Below are 17,494 nucleotides of genomic sequence, written 5' to 3'. Positions count from 1 at the left end.
GTTGTCGTATATAGCAAATTGTACCGGTACACACCTTTCTCCATGTCCTTTCTCTATCGTATTCGGTTGTCGTCTAGTGATATATTCGAACTGCTACATTCTTCTATAACGTTTTGAAACTGTTACAGACCTTTTTCTGAATCGAGTTTTTAGATTTATTTTTATTTTATTCCAATTTAAAAAACATTTAATATTTTTAGATTCGGTCCAAAGTATCGTTTTAAACTAATCTCTGCAGCGTTCGGCGGTGGGAATTTTATTGGGTATATTTAATAGCAATATCCATGCTGCATGATGGACCATTGTAACAAAGGATATACTAAATTTTTTATATATATAATTTTAAATATATGTGCTATTTTATTATTTTTCAAAAAAAAATATTTCGATAATTGACCAAAGCTCACTTAAAATTCAAAACCCTACCAAACATCTAGATTTTCTAAAACAAGCATGAATGTATCATATTTTCAAAAAATATTTTCCATTTGATCTCTCGTATCAATCATGAATGTCATTCAAGTATTCATAATTTAATCTCATCGATAATAAATTTATAGAATTTTTTTAAAATAGGATACCTTATCAAGAGATATTGAATTTCTAGACCACCTACCACGAGTAATTTCTAATTTATCTGGATAACTAATAAAAAAATTTTATAAGACTAAATTGATCATTCCAAGACTTGCTCAGATTAGAACCCTCACCACCAGGGGCAAAAATTCTAAATGCATTAAAAGGTGTTTTGTGTATGGCAATCACTGGAATTAACGGTGGATATGGACAAATGCGGCAGTTTTGTCTCATTATCTTCAACGGGCAAGGGATCACAATCATACACTAGTTCATTTATTAACTTTTATCTACAATATTTTAATAATTTTATCAGATCGCCCTTCAAAAAAAGAACATTAAACAATCTATGTCTTATTATTATTTTGTTTCAACCTTTTGGTTTAAAAAAAATATATTGTCCTTTGCTGTGAAGCAAATGGAGAGAATCATCACAATTATGGTATAATTTAATAAATTTATCCTTTCTCTATCTTTATAACTCTTTGCACCTTTTTCCTTTTATGTGGATGAGTGATGCTCTTATTGCTAAACAAGCAATTAGTATTACTTGGATGAATTCCATAACTCATGGTATAGGGCACCTTCCTCTTTTTCTTCTCGGTTAGTTGGAGACAAGAAGAGATCAAAAGTGATCAAGCTGATCCAGGGGCGGAGCCACCCTTGGGCTAGGGTGAGTTCCAACCCCACTCATTTTTAAAAACTTATAAGTAAAATTTTATTTCAACACATCCTCATTTTATTTTAGTCTATATGATTTATACTATTTTCATTTCAGTCCTTAATCCTTATTTCTCCTAATTGAATTGTCAAAAATTTTAATTAAATATAAATTTTTCCTTATTTGCTGCTTCACCTCTCTACATATATTGATCTATCTACCCCAGAGTAGTTAGTGTCGCCGCCTTCCTTGTCTCTCCTCGCACGCGTCTAACCGCGACTTGACTAACATAATCGCGGTAAACTTTCTCCTTATTAACGCGCTATATTTGTGAGACATTGTCGCAGCCATAGTCGCAACCCTACCATCGCTACCTTCCTCTCTGGCCACCACGACATCACATTTATTGCTATCCCTATTGATAATTTTATCATCGCTGCTCTCCTTGCCACAAGCGACATCGACTCCGCACTATTATCATGACTCGGTCGCAACCATCGTCACCAGAATACCAATACCGATGATCAACCCCAGGTAACTTTAAATCTTGGCTACACCCCTGAGCAGATCTAAGCGCAACACAAAGTGACGTGGAAATAAAAGAACAATTTTATTTTATTTTTAATTATTTTTTGTTGAGTTGGGATTTTGACGGTAGTTTTGTATTTACAATGTTAGGCCTTAAATCTATTTAAACACATGTTTAGTTGTTTTAAAGGTTAGTTTTTGGAATAAGAATTTACGGTCACGCCGTTTTTTCTCAATTGCATATCTCTTGGTATTATGCAGAATTAACAGGGTTTAGAAGATCACTTCCATCTACTGCATCAGTTGGTATTATAGTGAGGTTGATCTTATAGAGTCAATCGTCGTCTCCTTCAGGAACGACGAATTTTACTTTTCTATTTTCTGATATTCGTGTGTGAATTAACAAGGTTTAGAAGATTATTTTCGGTATTTGTACACTAATCAATAAATTCAATAGTTTTCTAATACACCAAGAAGATCACAACGGATTGACAATGCTTTTGATGATGGTATGACCAACAAATTGAGGGTGAATTTTTTTGCCATGGAGAGAATGATAAGGAACAAAAGAATAATTTTAATCTTTTTATTATTTTTATCGAATTAGGATTTTAAAAGTTTTTTCATCTTAAGATGTTGAATCTATTTAAACACATGTTTAATAATTTAGTAATTTTAGGTTTACTTTTTGGAATAAAAATTTACAATCGTTGTTCTTTTGAAACGTCAAGTTTGATTATTCATGTCTTCATATTCTACTAAATCAATATAATTTTAAAAATTATTTTTAGAATCAACGGAAAAAATAGTTTGCACAAATAGATTTGTGATAGGTGGCTCCGTATGCCTAAGTGGTAGTTTTATATTAGCTCAATTGTAAAAGTATGGTTTATATGAAAATTTTAATGTAATGAACCACTTTGCTTGACTTTAACTCGGCAAACACCTGATCACTTAATGTCTAACTAAATCATTTTAAATTATTATTAAATCGATTAAGCCGATTGTACTGATGTCGGGTCGGAACGGACAAATTACTTGGGATGGACAATCTGACAATCAAGTTGGGATCGGTCAAGAAACGAATCTATCGAACTTTTGCTGGATTTGGAAATCTAACACCAATAGTTAGCGGTGGTAGGGCCCAGTGTTGGTCCAATAGCGTTGAATGCTTTAGGCAAAAATTATGAAACCCATTCGGGTTGTGTGATTGGCCGAGATGGTCGCTTTGTCCAAACGCAAATCTCCTTCGATTTTAAGACCACAAAAAAAAACAAAAACGGAAAAAGTTTTATTTATTTATTTATTTTAAATCTGACCGTGCGTGTTCGTCCTCTGCCCTTCACAACTACCGGAAAAACAGATGATCATGCGGCTCAGTTCATAAAGATATGAGATAACGGTTCAAAAATTGAAGAAGATGATTCGCTGAATAATATTAGTTAGAATCTTAGAGTTAATTATTTGATAATTATATTATGAATTTATTGTATCATATTTTTATATAAATAAAGGTATTTATTTTAATTATTATACTTCTTTGTATTGGTACCTAATAATTAAGTATAATAGCGTCATTGAGTAGAGGATTATTACCTATATCAATCGGTTAGTTGAACCGATAGTGAGATGATATAGGGAACACTACTCTTAATTATTCCTAATCGAGTATTAACATTCAGAGACAATGTTAATGTGACGAGACTAGCATGTAGGTCAACTCGATGACTTGATCTCACAAGTCATGGATATAGAGATATCAAGTTGATATATGAGTATGCATTGGAGAATGTATATTGAATGACCCGCCATGAGAAAGTATCATGGATCGTTATATGAGTGTCATATACTTTCTCATGTGGCTATTAGTATGACTATTAGTCCTTGGATATGAAGTCACCATGGTTCCCTGCATAAGGAGTTACGTACTTTGGTTTCGTTAAACGTCACCCGTAACTGTGTGGACTATAAAGGCGATTACTGGGTATGTAACAAATTATGCGGAGGGATGTGAGTGATGTAGATGAGATCTATCCCTCCTATATGACGAGAGTGACATCGATATTCTTGATAGAGTGAGACCACGAAGTGCATGGTCATGCCCAAATGAGTCAATATGAGATATTGAGCTCATTTGATTTAGTGAGTCTACTTGGAGTTCAAGATTTAGATTGGTCAGTAGATGACACGGTCTATGCCTCACATTGATCAATCTAGATGTCTAGGATAGAAGAACACTTGTCATATATTGTGAGGAGTCACAATTAGTAGTCACAAGGTGATGTTGGATCTCAACATTCTTGTAACTTGGGTAGTAATGATGTGTTGCTAGATACCGCTCATTACTTATGCTCCTAAATGGGTTTAGGGGCATTGCCAACGTTACAAGAACCTATAGGGTCACACACTAAAGACAATTAGATGGAGATTAGGTTCATATGATGAACCAAGAGGATTATGTTCATGTATTGAACCAAATTGGATTAAGAGTAATCCAAGTTAGGCTAATTGAGTTGGACTCAAGTTGATTCATGTACTCAATGAGTCTAATTTAGATTATGACTCATTGAATCAATTTAATTAAATGAATTAGATTCACTATATTAAGTTGGTTTGAATCAAATGGTTAGATTAGATCAACCATGAGAGAGATTTGGTCAAGTTTGACTTGACTTGAGAAGGAAGATGAAAGGTCAAGTTTGACTTGACCATTTGCCACCTCATTTGTGAGTTGGCAATAGGAGGACTAATGATAATGTGCCACATCATCAAAGCTAGCACATGTGCGTGCCACATCATGGAGGTTACAAACCCCTTTCCATTTAATGTGGTCGGCCACATTAATTGTAAGGGAGTTACAATTGTGGCTGACCACTCAAAATGAATGAGAATGAATTTTTTTCATTCAAGGCATTCATTCTATCTTCTTCCTCCTTGAGCTCTTTCTTCTCTCCCTCTCATCCTATCTTGGCCGAACTCTACTAAGGTGCTAGCACACTTTAGTTTGGTTTTCTCCCTCTTTTGTTCGTGTGGATACGTGTAGAGGATTGTCTACTTTGATAATCTTGAGATCCGACACTTTGGACGAGCGGGATTCGTGAAGGGCGTGCATCAAGGGTAAAAACTTTTAACCATCTAGAACTCTAATGTAGATCTAGAGTTAGTAAACTCGTACTCGAAGGTTTTTCGAAATTTTATTCTTCGCACGGATCCGGTGACAGGGGTTTCGGGGTTTCCGCGACGCGAAAAAGTAGTTTTCGCGGTCCGAAAAGTCCAACAAATAGACGATCAACTTTGGGGTTTAAGAAAAAAGTCTTAGCTAAAGATGATTGTCTGATTAACTCGATCAATAAAAGAGTAGTTGAGTGGATCATCTGATCGGCCAGACGAATGGACATCATGGACTGATCAGCCGAATCGACAAACTCGTAGCTGGTTGTTTCGGTCGGTGAGAAAACGAGCCGTTCGGGCCACCCGTCCGTCCGGCGCAAGGAATGATATTACACAGGAGGGGACAAGCAAACAAAATAAAATACTCCGTCTATCATTAAATATGAAAAAGTCAAGACAAAGAAGAACATTCCATCTATCATTAATACACAGAAATAAAAATAAATAAGTCTTCCTCTGATAATTAATATCATTAAATAGGGACAGATGAACCATCACAAATAAATATATAAAATGGTACGCTAGGTATGTGGAAAGGTAAGATATATCTATTTCTTGATTACTCATTCTCTTTTCATGATTCTGACTTGAGCGTTAGATGGCCAATGCCAGGGACGCCTTCCCTGGTTGGATTTTGCTTTGCAGGATCATTTTTTGAGGTCTTCATACCGTTAGTAGTCGTCTCATCCTCAGCTTTCCAGTTTCCCTCATTCAGACAGGATCGAACCGGGTATCCAGTCTATCTGATAGGACCGTAGTTTCGATCGATTGAATTATTCAATATAGCTAGTTAATCGTGCTATCTTAGAGTGACAAAGAAGACTTAGCTCTAAAGAGTGCTGACTTATTTTTAATTATTCATCAATACTGAGGGACTTGGTGTTCAATTGATATAATGATCACGTCGAATAATCTTTTGATCGTGACGATCAACTGAGGGACTCATTTTCCTAGGATTAACGTCTTTGCCATGCGTTTTTAATTGTGTATTTATATTTATCTCTCTCTATATTCGTAGGATCGACTCTAGTGAGACTGTTGATGTAACAATTTCACATTTTTTTGAGGAATAATTTTGTATTAACTTTAATTAGCATGCCAACCGACTGTTTAGACCTAGAAGCTCCATTTTATTTACCGTATGAATGATGATAGTGACAGAGGTGAAACTTTGTAAAGGATTTCCTCATGTCTGTCCGTGTAATTATATTTCCATTGAACTTTGTTTCAACTACCGACGGTTACAAGGGAAGTTAATATTACTTACTATATTTATAATGAAAAAAAGATGACATTGCCACCCTACCCACTTTTCTAAAATTGTCCAATACACTCAAAAGAAGTTAATTATGAGGACTTAACGATCATCCTAAATTTAGAGGACATAAAATAATTTAAAATAATATTTATATATGTCAAAAATTAAATCATACCTCTACAATGGTATGCCTTAGCATCTCCCACTTGGTTGAAGAGGAGAAATCAACTTCGACTACAAATTAATTCTTACACTTTTTGACTACCAATCAAATTCACTGGGTCCCACTCTCTCACAAGTGGGATTGCGCCATGAGACGAATGCAACCCCACGCAGCAAGGAAAATTGCGACCAAGCCCCCCATTTCCTAACAATTCTCATTGTGATCCTGACATTGTTGGGAAAAGTTTATGTTCTATTTATGAATAGTTTAAAATTATTAAAGTTTGTATTATATTTCTTGAAACTTAACAAAAAGTTGGGGGAAAAAAATTAAAAGTGCATTTTTTTAAATTGGATTCTTCGAGGAGCATTTTTTTTATTTATTATAAAAATATTATATTTCATCTTACTTTTAAAATTATTTTTATTTTTAACATTGTTGAAGTAGTTCTAACTGTTATATTATAAACACTAACATTAATTATATCATAAAGTAATACCGATCAATATTATATTATAACATATAATTCATAATTTTTATAATATAAATATTATATTTTTATAATTAATTCCACAAAAATTTTCTACTAATCACTAAGATAAATTTAAAAAATACATATGACGGCCAACACAGAAACCCAGAAGTCCAACATCCTTTAGTTGCGCTTTTCATTTCGAGAAAAAATTCTTACAAATATATCATAGCTGGGATCGAATCACGGATACCTGAGAGACAACTTGAATGCCATATCACATCACCATAGATCCGGAGGCAAATAGTATAGTAATAGTCTTAGTAATTATTGATAATCCCCATTAGCCTCATTGACTATTCCCTGGTATGACCACCTCGACTCTATGAAAATTTTCTATTGGCCACCAGGATAAATCGTGAAGCACATACGGCGACAAATCCAGGAGCCCAGTATCTTCGATTGCATCCCCTATTTAGAAAAAAAATTTCTATAAATATATTATAATCGTGATCAAATCATGAATGCCAATATGAATATCTTAACATGGCACTATAGCCCCGGGATAGTAGAAGAACCCCCAAAACAAATGTAATTTTGAAAAGTAAATTGTATAGTAATAGGATAGGATAATAAATGATAAAGAAATATTCCTTTCGTAATTCTAAGGGGCGCGCCTTTTTTATTTTTTATCCTAGAAAGTTTAAGGGGCTGTACTAATCTGTAAATCTAGAATGTCTGTGGCGGCGATATGGAAAATAGGCAAGTGGTTCGGCCGCGTGAATCTTCCGGGAAGGATGTGGCGCCCCGGCCGCCATCGAAGAATTCACCCATTCCATTTTGTTTTTTTCTCTTCCCTTTTCTGTCTTCAAATGCATCTTCCGTTTTGGGCGTGGATGAGCGATTCATCCATCCGTCCTCGCGAATCCAATTAGGTATTCTCTGCTCTCCTTTGGGTTGTCTGCCTTCCCTTCCCGTCCCGTCGCCTTGTTTGCTTGCGTCGCCGGCTTCGTCCGCTTTGAGTTCCTCGAAGAGAATTCGAACTTCGGCGAGGAGGATCGAGACACGCTCGATAGGTAAGACCTTCCGGTCCCAGAAAGATTGGGCCTTCAGCCTTCATTTCCATTATAGCGGAAACTGCTTTGTTTTTTTTGTGCGGCGGGTTGTTCGGGCTTTATTATCTTAAGATCCATTTCGTTGTCTGACCTAAACGTGTGATGCCGTCGCCAGATTTGTTTTGTACTGCCCTTGCAGGGAGGTCTTCTCTCTCTCTCTCATTTTTTAGAGTTTCTTGTACCACTATTGCTCTCTTTTTAAAGACACGATCTTTATTGGCTGGGTTTATAGCTTTTGGGCTTTCTGTTTATTTATTTATTTATGGTGAAATCTTTGAAGTGCGAAGTTGTTGAATTTAGACAGTCTTCTTCTGAAGTCTTCCGTAGCATCTATATATGCTCTCCTTAACCCTGGTTAAATTCTCTTCAGTATACTTGGAATTTTGGCAATTTGAAATTCTATTGGTGCAGGAGTAGATGGCGATTAGTCTCTTAGATGGGAGTGTCAATTTGCGAAGTGGATGGAACTTAAACATCAAGAACGATTATCAACATTGTTCTGGATTGTCTAATTTAGCATTCAAGACATGTCTCCTAACGGATGCTTCACGGTACATATCTCACATCCACATCAAGTCAATTGTTTCTTCTTGTTCATAAAATTCAAATGGGGTCATGGTTCATTTCTGAACTCTGATACATGGTTACCAAAGGTGAAACAATCCTACTACATTTAACAACCTGTATTATCTTCTCTGTCAGGTTTTGTACCATTTCCAGGTTTGGGCATGGGACAACTGTTCGCTCTGTCCAAACTCTATTTACTAGGAGGACTGCTGCAGATAGACATACTAGAATTGCGTGCTCGCAAGACAGCAATTGTGATACAAAGTTTTTTGATTTTATAGTTGTTGGCAGTGGTGTTGCTGGACTGCGGTATGCCTTAGAAGTTTCAAAGTATGGATCTGTTGCTATAATTACTAAAGCTGAACCTCAGGAGAGCAACACAAATTATGCTCAAGGTGGAGTTAGTGCTGTTTTGTGCCCTTCAGATTCCGTAGAGAGCCACATGCAAGACACAATCATTGCTGGGGCTTATCTTTGTGATGAAGAGACTGTTAGAGTAAGCTTCCTTGGTGTTTCTAATTTCACAATTTTATTCTTGATTCAGGCATATTGGTATCCTGTAGCTTTTTCTCTCTTGATGAAGTATGATCCACGTATGCTCATTGTGTATATTGTGATGGTATTTTAGTGGATAAGAATTCCGAAGCAGTGATCTGTGGCATCTTTTTAATAGTAGATGATTAGTTATTACAGATATCTGAGAGGATTGTCCAATTACCTTCTAACATTGCCAACTCCAGGTTGTATGCACAGAGGGCCCTGATCGGGTAAAGGAATTAATTGCCATTGGTGCTTCATTTGATCATGGCGACGATGGGAAGTTACATCTAGCTAGGGAAGGGGGGCATTCTCATAACAGAATTGTCCATGCAGCTGACATGACTGGGAGAGAGATTGAACGTGCATTGCTCAAGGCTGTTGATGATGAACCAAATATATTTTTGTTTGGTCACCATTTTGCAATTGATCTCTTGACTTCTCAGGTATGTTCTTATGTTACCGCATGCTTAATTGCTATGGAGGTTATCCAAGGTCTATCCATCACTTGTACTTCATCAAGAGCCGTAATTAAATGCCATCTCAAGCTGGACAATCGATACTGATTCAATCTCTTAATGGATAGGAAATTAATAAATAAAAAAACTGTAACTTCCTAATTGCAATAATTCTAAATTACAGTTATCAATGATTTTTCCCCTAAACAGTGTCATACCTGTCTTTTACTACAAAAGAAGAAAATTATGACCTGTAAATTACCCCCGGTTATAGGTAGTGCCTTGGATGAGATAAAAGTAGGTCAATGATGAAACTCTTGGGTTATGGATGATTTATTTTGAATGAGAAGCCAACTACAGGGTTGAATTCACTTGGGACCCCACTGAAAGAAGCTTTACCAATTACCATCCGAGAAAAGATCATCAGCAAATCTTCTAGTGTTTTCTGTTCTGGTACATGTTTATGCTGACCAACCAAATTCCATTTGTGATCTTGCATAAAATCTATTTTCTTTTTGTTGATCGTTCTTGTCTGGTTAATCAGGTATTTGTTGTCAGCTAGAGGAATGCTCTCTTTGGCAATAAATATTCATATGTTTAGACTAATTTTAACACTAGCTGTCTAGGTGCAATGCAACCATAAACCTTTCTTTCTCATCCAGGCATGGGACTAGCATTGGTGGGATTGTTTCTCATGGACATATATTAGTGATAAATTCATATGTAACTACACCTTGGCAATTCTCTTTACCTAGAAAAACAGTGACTATGTACCGAAAAGCAAGTGAATCACATAAAGAATTTCATGTTTTTTCAGGATAATGGCGAATCATATTGCCATGGTGTAGATACATTGAACACAGAAACCCAACAGGTAGCAAAATTATTTCTGTATAGAAGCTGTTTATCTGTTAATTCTATTCTAGTTATTGATGCCATTTCATGGTTGGTTGTTCTTTAGATTGTCCGTTTTATCTCTAAAGTGACACTGCTTGCCTCTGGTGGAGCTGGACACATATACCCTTCAACGACTAATCCCCCTGTAAGTATCATTTAGCCTTAATAGTTTTCAATGAGTTGAAGTAATTTGATTCATTCCTTGTTATTCTAGAAATAATTAGGAAAGAACAAATCTGATCTCGGGTTGCACAATAACACATTTGCTTAGTGTTGAAACTGCTATGCATTTTCTGCACAGGTAGCAACTGGAGATGGTGTTGCTATGGCACATCGTGCTCAAGCAGTGATTTCAAATATGGAGTAAGTGTCTATGCTGAACTAAAGTTGATAGCTTCGTCACCTTTTCTCGTTAAGAACTGTAATCAGCTCTATATAGAGTTCTACTCTGGATCAAATAGAATATATATGTTGAATGCTTGCTCTTGCAAAGTTTAACAAAGTATGCACTTATCATAATAGTTGCATTATAGCGATAATTTCTCTTTACTTCACTATTTAACATATTGTCATCTCCATTAACAAGATTTGTGCAGTTCCACCCAACAGCTTTAGCTGATGAAGGCCTCCCAATCAAACCTATTAATAGACGAGACAATGCTTTTCTGATCACGGAAGCAGTCAGAGGGGATGGAGGCATCCTTTATAACCAGTCAATGCAGAGATTCATGCCGCTATATGATGAGCGGGCAGAACTAGCTCCAAGGGATGTAGTTGCGAGAAGCATCGATGATCAACTAAAAAAGCGTGGAGAGAAGTACGTGCTACTTGACATAAGCCATAAGCCAAGAGAACAAATTCTTTCACACTTCCCCAATATTGCGGCGGAGTGTCTCAGATATGGATTGGACATAACTTGCTCGTCAATACCAGTCGTTCCAGCTGCTCATTACATGTGTGGTGGCATTCGTGCAGGGTTGCACGGAGAGACAAATGTTAAAGGTCTCTATGTAGCTGGTGAGGTTGCATGCACAGGATTGCACGGAGCTAATCGACTTGCAAGCAACTCATTGCTCGAAGCACTAGTCTTCGCTCGACGTGCAGTACAACCCTCAATTGACCATATGGCAGGATCAAACCTTGATACCCACTCTTCAACATTGTGGACCCGTCCAATGCTTCCGTCGTCCCTCAAAGGCCATGCGATCCAGGAGATTTTGTTTAGGACAAAGGCAACTAGAGTCGAATTACAATCTATCATGTGGGAGTTTGTCGGTATAGTACGCTCCACAAGTCGGTTGAAGACTGCGGAGTGGAAGATTGGAGAGCTGGAGGCCGACTGGGAGGACTTTTTATTTCGGAGAGGGTGGAATCCGACAATGGTCTGTCTGGAAGCTTGTGAGATGAAGAATCTTTTCTGCTGTGCAAAGCTTGTTGTGAACAGTGCTCTCGCAAGGCATGAAAGCCGGGGGTTACATTTTACAGAAGACTTCCCTTTTCTTGAGGAGAGTAAGAGGAAGCCGACGATAATCTTTCCAACTTCTATGAAGTTGACATGGAGTTCACAGCAGGTACATAAGCTCATAGCCGGTTTGCCTCGATGAAACATAAACATAATCGACAAATGGATCCTCGGTCATTATTTCACAAGATTGTTTCCTTCAAGAAACTAGCTTATGCCATATTGAAGCAGTACACTCAAGATTCACACTCATTTTTGAAGTTCACCTGTTCCACATGGCTAAGAAGCTCTATTGTACCATGATTTTAAGCATCATATAAGTAGTGGATAGTGTTGTATTTTAGTTGTCTGGTTTGCCATGTTGAAGCATTTTTGCGAAGAAACTCTATTGAACCATGATTTTAAACATAATAAACACAAGCCCAAGGGTTCTTGGCTTCTATTTACAGATCAATTCAAGCATCATTTGAATTGCTTCTCTTTAATGTCAGTGCATTTGGATGCGATGTGAGTAAGCAACTTCTCCAGCTGCCTGCAATGCCAATCTCAATCAAGCTCAAAAGAAATCTTTGTGGAAATGATGGAAAACAAGCACCAAACTTCACCTGATGACGACGGCACTGACGGAGTGTTCTTACTGTCCGGAGCATCACGACGACAGGCAAAAGTATTCCAGCAGTCCTCAACACCAGCAACTGAACAAGTGAACGAGAATTACGATCATGAAGTGCTCCAGAAGCTGATAACTACGATAGCTAGATCTCAGATCCAGAGTTTTACTGAGAATAAGGTGAATGAGTACTGCTCAGGTCCGCCAATCAGGAGAGGAAGGCAATGACGAAGAAACAAAAGAACCACGAACTGGACGAAACAGAGATGATGACAGTTGATATCAAAATCAAACGGATGATGATCAGAGAAAGGAACACTGACTGTTATGGCTATGGCTCGACAGCAAATTTTGCTCCTCGAATGGTCGTCGTCATGGTGGTGCAAAGAATCATCAGGCTCAGAAGGAGCAAGTGCCAGGATTTGAGAATCATGAAGATCCTCCTGTCTTGTGATCTCCCAGTTTCCTCTAAATGAGTATCGCCCAGGTCAAAGATCGACATGGATGAACCATGGAGCAGATAAGAAAATACCTGAAGTTCATCGGAGCAGTCCCATACTGAAGTAACCTCGGTGGAGCCGTATATCCTGGCTCGAATTGCTGAAGTTCATAACGATAAAAGCTACTGAAATAGAAAACATCAACTGTCAATTCAAGATTTTTGCTGGTCGAGGTTTCACCTGCAGGCAAATCTCGCACACAGTGTCGCCCTTTTCGTTGCACCATCTCTGGACACATTTTCTGTGAGCAAACTGGCAGTAGGAAGGAAGAAATTGCAGGATTCAATTGAAAAGATCCGGCTGAATCTTTCGAGAAAAGTAGTTCTTTTTTACCTTCAAGCTACCACGGCAAGAACAAGGAGTCTCCATATTGAAATCTTCGTCTTCTTCTTGACAGATTCGGCACTCGAGTGATTCCCCTACGGAGATCCTGTCTCCGGCGATCCTGTTCCGGGTGATTTCTCTGCCTTGGTCTTCCTCCTTGCTCCCGACGGTTGCTTCGAGCGTCGACTCCGTGAGGAGCCGGCCCGCCAACAGCGCGAAATGGTCGCCCATTTTTTCTGCAATCTTTGAATGAAGCAGTTCTCTTCAACTCCGAAGACAGCATCACCCCGTCATCGACAACAATCTCAGAAAGAAATTGCAGGAAAAGATTGCGAGAAAACCGAGATATTCATGATCATCACTGAAAATGGAATGCGAAAAGGTAGCGAGGAACAATAGACATGAAAAGGAGATTAAAAAAAGGGAGGGAAATAAGCACAAATGGCTTCGAACAACGCTAGCAACGAGGTAATATCAACGATCAAACGGACGTGAGCAAGAAGGTAAGCGCATAGACCCGACGGAAACAGAGCACCAAGAAGAACGACGCAATGGGAAAGTGCCGACTTGGTCAAGGAAATTAAACGGCCGAAGAAGGAAGAAGAGGAGGAGACTTGCGAGGAAGGAATTGGATGTGACGAGGCGAAGCAAACAGAGGAGGAAGCAAGAGATGAAGTGAGGAGGAGGTGGAGGTGCTACAAGCCACCAAAATGGAAGTCAAAACTAAGACACGCTCTACACCAAAAACCAAAAAAAGGAAAAAAAATTGATAATCTTAATTAATCTCTCATTAATTATTTTTATATGATCCATCTGGTCCTATGGAAATTTTTCATCAATCAACAAGATAAATTAGGAAGTGCACACGACGACTAATTTAGAAACCAACATCCTTTAATTAGGTCTCCCATTTGGAGGAAATTTTTTTATAAATATATTATAATTGAGATTCAAACAGTAGATACTTAGGTGACAATCTGCATATCCACATCATTTAGAAACTTTTCTAAAAGGGAGTAAATAAAGAACTAAGGGGATGCTTGGTTGGGAGGAATAAGAGTGGGAAATGATAAAAGGATTGAAAGTGGATGTTTGGTTTGAGGGATTGATGATGGATCTCACGGATTCAACCTCCCAAATATAGAAATAGACCATTACCTAATAAAATGGGAGGAATGAAAATCCCCGATTCTCATTCTGTATTTCTATCCTTCTTATTCCTATTTCGATTCTCTTCCGGGAACCAAGCACCCCTAAAGTTAATCATCAGAATAATTTTTTAATTTTTACCGTAATTTGACGGTTGGTCAATTCTACAAATCAACCATTTAATAACAAATTCGGCTTATGTCTTAGGGGTTTCAATGGGTGACTCATGATTCCAATATTTTTAGAAATAGTTAATTATTCATCTATAATATCTAATCAACTAAAAATATGTCTTACTGTCCCATCATTTTACTCAGAGCGTTCAGTTAAAAACGAATTGATTGAATTAAATTAATCAAAATTAAAAAAAAATATTTTTTATAAATTAAATTGATTAAATTTTTTATTAAAATCAAACAAATTAAATCGATATAATATCAATTAATTTGATAATCGAACGAATTAATTATTGTTTTTATGTCAGCGGTTAGATTTAATCATTCATATTGTTATAAATGCTATGCAACTTATTGTAGATGTGATGATATATTCATGAGTTTTTAAGTTATCACACTCAATTGGTGGCAAAAGGTGAATACGCTCGCCCCCAACGTCTCCGTCAACCCGTCCCAAAGTTAACACGGAGGAGATAAATCACAGACGACTACTAACCTTTAAAATAATAACTAACACATATAAGTTATCACACTCAAGAGTGATCATAGGGATGTCTTTTCATTACTTCTCAGTAAGCCCTATGAATAAGCATCTTTGTAATGTCATTTTATACTATCAAAGAGTGAAGTAAAATTCTTCTTCTCTTCTTCTCTTTAAATTCCTTGAATTTTATACAAGCTTAACATCAAGATCATATTCGACAATCACAACTTTAATTTATGGTAAATCTCACCAAACTTAAGTGTGTGGCTCTCAACATTTTGGAAAAAAAGTATTTATCATGGATTCTTGATGCTGAAATCCATTTAGATATAATTAAAGAAAATAATGGTCTTTATAAAATCGAGCCAAGGCAATGATTTTTCTCCATCATCATCTCCATAAAAATTTGAAAATCGAGTATTTTACAGTAAAAGGTCCACTTGAATTGTGCAAAAGTTTGGAGGAAAGGTTTAACCAGTAAGAAATGATAATACTCCCTAAAGCCCGTTATGATTGGATTCATTTGAGATTTCAAGTTTTTAAGTCAGTTAGTGAATACAATTTAGCCATTTTCAAAATTAATTCTCAATTAAATTGTGTGGAGAGAATATTATTGATTGTGATATGTTAGAGAAAGCACTCTCTACTTTTCATGCCTCAAATATGCTCCTACAATAATAACAAGAAAAAAGTTTTAAACAGTACTCAGAACTGATTTCTTGTTTACTCGTGGTTGAACAAAATAACGAGCTATTAATAAAAAAAAATCATGAATCTCATCTAACTAGCTTTAGTCCATTTCTTGAAGTGAATGCTACAACTCACAACAATTCTGGACATGGAAGAGAATGTGAAAATAATTGTGGTTGAGGACATGATCATGGCCATGGCTGGAATGTTTACCATAATGATTAACATTCAAATCATCAGAAGTGGAAAAATAATGAGACAAAATAAGGAAAAGGTGGATCTAGTTAGAATGTTGAGAATAAATGCTATAGATATGGAGTGATGGGACATTGGTCGCATACCTATTGTATGCCAAAGCATCTTGTTGAGCTTTATGCAGCTTCATTGAAGGAAAAGAAGAATAATGTACTGGGAAATGCTCTATCTCAAAATAATGATCCTAATAATATTTTTGAGGGTTTTAAAATTTTACCCCAACTAAAAGTTGGTGATTTTCTGGATAGCGCTAAATTTGATGATTTTAATTAATGTAATTGTTTGCATTCATTAATATATATAATAAATTCAAGTTCATTGTTTGTTTGTTTATTTATTTATTATTTTTTTTTTTTGAAGACATATGGATATTATTACATCTAAACTTGGATCAAAGCTCAAAGAGGAGGATCTCTGTCTCCTAGATAGTGCACTACACATACAATTCTCCAAAATAAAAGATATTTTTCTCATCTTATTATGAAAAAGTAAAATGTGACTACTATATTGGATAGTATAACCCTAATCGAAGGCTTCTACAATGCAAACATTTTACTTAAAAAAGGGACTAATGTCTTGATCAGTAATGCATTATTTTCACCCAAATCCCATCAAAATCTATTAAGTTTCAAAGATATTCTTTTTTAATGACTATCAAAAAAAATTATTATGTTTCAATTCTATCCCTATTTTATTATATTAATTTTAAAAATAATTATCTTAGGTATTCTTTGTGTTGCAACGAAAAATACTAGCACTGCCGACTCACATTGCCTTACGCTAGCACTCCGTTGACATTAATGTCGACATCGACGCCGACGTTGATGTCGACTTCGACGCCGACGTTGACGTCGACTTCAATGTCGACGCTGACGCCGATTTCGATGTCGACGTTGATTTCGACGTCGACGTCGACTTTAACAAATGAGTTACGATTGGTTGAACTAATAAGTTTTAACCAATAAATGTATATAAGGTATGTAAGATACACAAGGTACTTGAACACATAAGTCGTTAATAAAAATAAGGATAATTTTATAATTTTATATATTTAATTTTTATTATCTTCATTTTCTTCTAAAATACATCAATACATATTACGTTAATGAACCTTCCTTACCAAACAAAGAGTTAGACTTTGTCTCTTAATCCTCTTCAAATTGAGAGGAACGAGAGATTAAAAAGAAAGGAAAATTCAGAAACAAAGATAATAAGAAAAGATTAATTCAAAATTAAATTTAATTCTAAAATTAAACTTAATTCTTTTTCCATCCAAACCTTTTATAAATCTCCCATCGAGTTTTGATCACATTTAAATCCATTTCCACTAACCCGTAATCCATCTCATTAGCCTTAAATTTGGTTCAAAATTAAACCATGTTGATTCAATAACCAAACCCCTTTGTGCAATAACCATATCTCTTTTAATTAAAAAATCAAA

At 36.3% G+C, this 17,494-nt stretch overlaps 2 protein-coding genes across 3 annotated transcripts; one reads left to right on the top strand and one right to left on the bottom strand.

The window, feature by feature from the left end:
* The first annotated feature begins 7,660 nt into the window (after positions 1-7,660).
* LOC122010233 (L-aspartate oxidase, chloroplastic-like) lies at positions 7,661-12,327 on the top strand. Of its 2 annotated transcripts, none has more exons than XM_042566698.1 (8): positions 7,661-7,905; positions 8,362-8,495; positions 8,647-9,007; positions 9,252-9,494; positions 10,324-10,380; positions 10,468-10,548; positions 10,705-10,766; positions 10,990-12,327. In XM_042566698.1, the coding sequence occupies exons 2-8, from the start codon at positions 8,362-8,364 to the stop codon at positions 12,005-12,007; spliced, it is 1,956 nt and encodes a 651-aa protein (XP_042422632.1). In that variant the 5' UTR covers positions 7,661-7,905; the 3' UTR covers positions 12,008-12,327. The 2 variants fall into 2 exon arrangements, with proteins under 2 accessions (XP_042422632.1, XP_042422630.1); XM_042566696.1 differs by having other exon boundaries at positions 8,356-8,495.
* On the bottom strand, positions 12,260-13,655 carry LOC122010234. The gene is made up of 7 exons (XM_042566699.1): positions 13,309-13,655; positions 13,156-13,227; positions 13,008-13,075; positions 12,799-12,943; positions 12,646-12,726; positions 12,471-12,560; positions 12,260-12,397 (listed from the first exon to the last, which is right to left on the bottom strand). The coding sequence occupies exons 1-7, from the start codon at positions 13,528-13,530 to the stop codon at positions 12,353-12,355; spliced, it is 723 nt and encodes a 240-aa protein (XP_042422633.1). The 5' UTR covers positions 13,531-13,655; the 3' UTR covers positions 12,260-12,352.
* Between the last annotated feature and the right edge of the window lie 3,839 nt (positions 13,656-17,494).

The sequence above is a fragment of the Zingiber officinale genome, chromosome 8A (assembly GCF_018446385.1).
Source record: "Zingiber officinale cultivar Zhangliang chromosome 8A, Zo_v1.1, whole genome shotgun sequence".
Taxonomy (NCBI): Eukaryota; Viridiplantae; Streptophyta; class Magnoliopsida; order Zingiberales; family Zingiberaceae; genus Zingiber; species Zingiber officinale.
This window is presented reverse-complemented; position numbering and strand designations above follow the sequence as displayed.

Coding starts and splice junctions, on each gene's coding strand:
- LOC122010233 (XM_042566698.1), top strand. CDS start 8,362: ATGGCGATTAGTCTCTTAGATGGGAGTGTCAATTTGCGAAGTGGATGG. Junction 8,496..8,646: donor CTCCTAACGGATGCTTCACG/GTACATATCTCA, acceptor CTTCTCTGTCAG/GTTTTGTACCATTTCCAGGT. Junction 10,549..10,704: donor CTTCAACGACTAATCCCCCT/GTAAGTATCATT, acceptor TTTTCTGCACAG/GTAGCAACTGGAGATGGTGT.
- LOC122010234 (XM_042566699.1), bottom strand. CDS start 13,530: ATGGGCGACCATTTCGCGCTGTTGGCGGGCCGGCTCCTCACGGAGTCG. Junction 12,561..12,645: donor ACTCATTCACCTTATTCTCA/GTAAAACTCTGG, acceptor TCACTTGTTCAG/TTGCTGGTGTTGAGGACTGC. Junction 12,398..12,470: donor GTCAGTGCCGTCGTCATCAG/GTGAAGTTTGGT, acceptor TTGGCATTGCAG/GCAGCTGGAGAAGTTGCTTA.